At 44.6% G+C, this 5,673-nt stretch overlaps 1 protein-coding gene across 1 annotated transcript in view; it reads left to right on the top strand.

Moving 5' to 3' along the window:
• Positions 1–903: 903 nt before the first annotated feature.
• GPI (glucose-6-phosphate isomerase) overlaps positions 904–5,673 on the top strand; it is a 33,786-nt gene continuing 29,016 nt past the window's right edge. The window contains exons 1-2 of the mRNA XM_025209472.1: positions 904–934; positions 5,472–5,538. Of these exons, the coding sequence (XP_025065257.1) occupies positions 919–934; positions 5,472–5,538 (83 nt within the window). The 5' untranslated portion in view covers positions 904–918. The remainder of the gene's footprint in view (positions 935–5,471; positions 5,539–5,673) is intronic.

Below are 5,673 nucleotides of genomic sequence, written 5' to 3' on the forward strand. Positions count from 1 at the left end.
GCATCCAGATTCAGGATGCCATAAGCTGATCTGAGAGTGAGTAGTTGGTGTGACAGGTGTCAGCTGTCAAAGACAACTGTCTCAACTGATGAACCTCCTTAGTCCTAATCCGTTTTTTGCCTTTGGTGATAAAATCAATTGACCTCTGTAATGTGGACAAGGCCTTACTGTTTCTGTAGAGTACAGCTGTTGTGGTGGGCTATGGAGTCTCTGAAAGAGCTACGAGCCTTATTCCACTGAAAAATGTAAAGTTTAGCAGTAGGATCTTGACCACTGCATATCATTCCTATGCCATAAAAGTTTGTTTCATATGTTACAAAACTATTTTTAATTCTGGAACCCATAAAGGACTTTAAACAATCTAAATAAGGAGGGAAAAGGAAATGGTGACAATTGAGAAGGCAGAGTAGGAGACATTAAAGGACCATTAAGAAGATTTAAAAAATCAGTGTGTATGATATTGGGGAGAATTTTATTTAAAAAACTTAGAATAATGTAGGGTATTACTCTAGGTAGTAGAGTATATATAAACTGTAGAGTAGGAGAGCTATGAAAAGCTAACAAAATAAGGTTAGAAAGAGGGATGTGAAAGCAAAAAATGAAGTTTCTGTATGTACCAAAGACCAATATAATAAAGTTCTTATTCGACTCCTGATCATTCAAGCACCTGCACACAAGCTTAATACTGTGCCTAGCACTGGTGCAGAATTAGGCTCTGAACTTTACTTGGCAAGTTCCCATTTTCTTCCTCAGTGGAATAAAGATGCAGTTTTGGCTTTGGCAGGGAGAAAAGTCAGCCAGCTATGAAAGCAACATGAAAAAGGACCAGGAAGGAAGAGACAAAAAGATCATCACACTAAGGAGGGATGACAGACTTTAGGTGGAAACAAGAACTGAGATGCAAGCAGGAGCACACTGATGGAGCCCTGTAAGGGTAAGAAGTTCAAATATGATGTGGGAATGTAAAGAGAACCGGTAAGAGATTCAAGGAGCTTGTATTAAATGGTCAGAGCAGTGAGACATTAATGTTGATTTACCTGCAGTATATTGGGTAGTTTGTGAAGGAGTGGTTGGAGCCAGAGAGGCCAGAGAAGAGCAGGTTAAAATAACCCTGGTGCAATTTCACAAGGGGAGAGAATAAGTGAGAGTTTGGATAAATTATGTAAGTCAGGGGTGTAAAAAATGCAGCCTGCAGGCTAGATCCAGCCTATGGAGTCATATCATCCAGCCAGCAGTACTAGCTGTTGCATGCTACCTGCTTGCTGGGTCCAGGGCTAATCTGGATCAGGCTCGCTGATGAGTTGTACATGTTGGCTTCAGTACACGTGACCTGTTTGGCCTGGGTGTCACATGCAGCATTCACCCCAGCCCAGGCCTGTGCATCCTAGGCTGCACCAGGCTGGAGCCAGCACACACTACATGCAGCAAGGGACTTGCATGCACTCATGTGACTCTAGCACTGTGTGCTGGATCTGGGGCTGGTTTGGATCAGGCCAATAGACTGGATCCATATGCCAATCCAGCAAGCAGGGCTGGTGTGGCATGAGATCCACATACAGTGCACGCCCCAGACCAGTACTGTGCATTGCGTGCTGTGCCATGCTGCATGTGGGGCTGATGTGGGGTGTGTGCTGCATGTGGCACCAGCACCAGGGTGGCCCTGCACGTTGGATCCGGGGCTGGTCTGCATCAGGCTCATAGACCAGCCCCGCATGCCAGATGCAGTGTGCAGGGCCAGTCTGGTGCTGGTGCCACATGCAGCATGTGACCCAGACTGGCCCTACTCACTATCTGTAACATGCACCCAAGACCTATGTGCTGCACACAGAGCCAAGGCCATCATGTTCTGCATGTGGCATGGGGCTGGAACTGGCATGTGCACTGCACACAGCCCACATAGCCAATTCAGAGTGTGTACTGCATGCGGTGTCTGCACTGGACCAACCCTGTGGGCTGGATCCAGCATGGGGTCTGATCTGGCCCGAAGACTGGTCTTGCATCTTTGTGAGCTGGATAAGTTTGACACCCCTGATGTAAGTATTGCAGCATAATTTACATCAGATTTTCCTGTGTAGCAAATTTGCTGCATAGAAAGGAGTGGACACTTGACCAGCTTTCTCAAGCTTGCTGCCCATTGTTGGTGCTAATAAAGGGCCTGACCACTAGACGGCAGGGGAACCAGTTTTCATTGACCAAAGGGCTACACTGAATGGACTAACAAAGCATTATTCATAGTAATTTTCCCATATAGTGAAGCTATTATACATTTGTCAAGAGGTAACTTTAATCTAGATTTGAGTGATTTAGGACTGTCTGTTGTGTCCACGCCATTTTACTACAGAGTAAAGTCAGTTGTTACATAGTAAATATGTGCTTCATCTGCACCATGAAATAATACCTACTAGATCACCTAGATGAGTCAGGAGCACTTAGGCTGCTTACAGATGTGAAAAAGCCCCCAAAATGGCATTTTAAGCTTGGCATATCAAGTGCAGTGCACACCCAGAAAAGGCATCACGTTAGTTGGACCTGGCTTGCCAAATGCCTGTATAGATTGAATCAGCTTTAGATAAAAGTGCCAAAAAGCTCCGCTGAAGCACCTGACTATACAGATGCTGCGGAGCTGGGTCAAACTAGCACGCTGCCTCTTCTAGTAAAGCACTGTTTTGGTTTTTTCCATGTCTATCAGCACCCTCAATGATTAACTGTATCAAATGCTACCAACACATCAAACAATGTTAAAATGGTTATTTGTCCTCTCACCATGCCTAAGAAGAGATCATATACTAGAGTTGTGACCATTCTGTATCCTGGACTGAAACTTGACTATGAACAGATGGTGACAATGATAAAGATGTATAGCCCTTGGATTCTGTCACTCTATTAATTTCTCAGTGACCATGTCCAGGAAAGAAAATTTGAAACTAAGCGGTAGCATGTTTGATTATTTGTGGTCAGTGGCTTCTTTATGTCTTGCTGGACATGTGTGTGTGGGGAGAGTGGCGGTATATTTCCCTCTTCACAAAAGCCATCTTAATAGTCCACTCAGTCTTTATCTTTGTTTTCTTTCTGTGTCCTTGCCTAAGGGGATGGAGGCGGCCTATGGTTGAGGCTGCAGTCAACAGCAGGTGATTAGACAGGCTCAGGCAGCTGCGTACTATCAATTTTTGCCTTGAAGGAACTGCCTAAGCCAATGATTGTTAGGTATGAATTCTGCCTCCAAAGATCTTAATAAGCTGAAGACTTATTACAAGGTACTATGTTGAAGGAAAGCATTTGAGTTGTTGAATGGTCATTGCAGGTTTGTGGAAACCAGTGACAAGAATGTGAAATACGATGTGAGATGAAGGAGGCTTAGGATCTTATTTTCAGGGTAGGAAAGGAGATTATATGCTTGCTAGTATGGTTAAGGTTCAGTGAAGCACAATTTGGCATCAGCTTTTTGGTGAGGAGGAAGGATGGTCTAGATGAAGATGTGGACTGTGACTCCCACTATACCACAGACTCAGTGTGTGATTTTTGGATGATTTACTCCATCCCAAGCCCACAGAATTTTTTTTAATTTAAATTTTCCATACTCCAAGCCAAATTAGTCAAAATAAATTCTAAATCTGTGAGTCAGTTCAGAACCATAAATGGCCCTACTGCCAGCAAACATCCTCCACCCCTATCTGGGGCTTCAGATGTGTCCAAAACCTTTGGTGGTCATCCTACTTGCAGGCCCAAGCCCAGAGGCTTGGGGTTCAGATGTCTCTGAGTTTTGCTTGCCCTCAGCCATAAGGCCACAGGGGCAAGCTAGGGAGGAGTCTCCCCTTTCCATAAAGTGGGCATAAAGCCAAGACCTTCCCACTCCAGCAGCTAAGTGGGAGGTTTACTATACATTACCTTGGCAGGTACTATCCCTGTGCCAGGAGAACGGTCTTCCCCAGGTGCGACTAGGAAGACCACCTCAGTGGCCATGGTGTTTCCCTTTCCAGGCAAGCACAGGACTATGCTTGATCTGAGCCCACAAAAGGCCAAGAAGGTCTTAAGTGTGTAAGTGGGGCTTAGGTGAATAACATGTAGAGTCCAAATTGCAAAACCCCACCTAACCCATTAGATGTTTCAGTGCTCATGAGTAAAGTTCCCTGAGGGCCTAAGGTTCTGCTTCTGTGCATGCCCAGAAATACTATCTTTGGACAGGGCTGAGAAACTCAGAGTCCCTCCAGCGCCAGTCCAACCATTAGGCAAACTAGGCGGTTGCCTCTGGCACCAGAATTTGAGGGGCGCCAAAAATTATATGCAGAACAAAATAACAGGAGCATCATTCTAATAACAGCCCTGGCCAGCTAAGGCTTCACCTTGGTCTAAGACCTTTGGTTCGGTAAGGGGAGAAAGACCTCTGAAAAGATCTCAGAGGAAAGGTCACTAGAATCGCGACTCTGACCATTTCAACTCTCAAGCGGACTTATGACAAGAGCATACTGCTGACAATGCCATCCTAAAAGATTAACCCCTACTCCTATATCATCTGACAGCTCGTGACACTGATTTCTTACACCTTCCTTCTCCCTTCCAACCACCCTCTTTTAAATCTAAAGCACCCTAAATGTTGTCAGTTGCATTTCAGATTTCGTCAAGAGTAAAATGACCAAAATACGCTGATTCTGGGTACAGATATGTATTGTGCCTGTAATTCAGTAAACAGGCTTCAAGGTAGGAATGTCTTAGTTTGATTTTGTGGATCTCATTTAATTTATATGATGAAAAGTGTGAAACAATCAATATTTGTTTTTGTTTTTATTGTTTTATTGTTCATTTCAAATATCAAATAAATACATGTAAAAGTTTATGCTAGACTTCTTATTTTTCTCTATATTGGAAGTTGTGGGGGCACTGAGGTACACAGTTAGCCTAGGGTGTCAAACTGGCCCTGAGTCCCTCTTATGCTCCTGCCCATCTGGAATCCTCAAACTCAGCATGCCTCTGCTTAGGTGCCCCAAGGGATCCAACCACAGCCCTCAGCGAGAGAGGGGGCATCTTAAACCTCATCCTAGGGATTTAAATACTTTACTCAGCACTGCAGAAGGCAGCTCTAGCAGCCTGGGATTTTCAACCCTGCACTTCGTTTTGAAGTTAGGCTCCTAAGCTGTCCCTTTCCGGAGGAGATCAAGGCTCACTCTTATTTAAAAATGCCAGGATGGTTGTGCCATCCCTGCTTTTGTACAACGCCTCTGTGCCTTGTAGAACACCCCTGCTTTTGTATAATACCTTCACAAGATGCCTTTGTGGAGCCATTAGTCTTCACACCTCTCTCTCACAGGAGTGTTATAAGGATAAGTACATCTATAATTGTGGGATGCTTGGTTATGTTGGTGCTGAAGGCCATGGATGAGGAAAAAGAGGAGCACTACAAGACAGGAATGTTTATCTGCATAAGCTAAACTTGTCTGTTACTCCTTGAAATATTTTATCATCTCTTTTCCAGCCAGCTATTGCAAGTGCTAAGCAATGGTCAATCGGTGCCTGCCTGTCCTTCCTGACCCACCACTTTCTCAGGTATTTCTATCCCTTCTGTGAATTTTAGGTATGGCTGAGGCATCTGGATGCAAATGGTCCCTTCAGGGCTTGTGAGTCACCAAGTCTGGGTTTCTCTTTACCTCATCTGTCTGTGAAGGCCTTGCCCTCCTCAGC

The sequence above is a fragment of the Alligator sinensis genome, unplaced genomic scaffold (assembly GCF_000455745.1).
Source record: "Alligator sinensis unplaced genomic scaffold, ASM45574v1 scaffold170_2, whole genome shotgun sequence".
Taxonomy (NCBI): domain Eukaryota; kingdom Metazoa; phylum Chordata; order Crocodylia; family Alligatoridae; genus Alligator; species Alligator sinensis.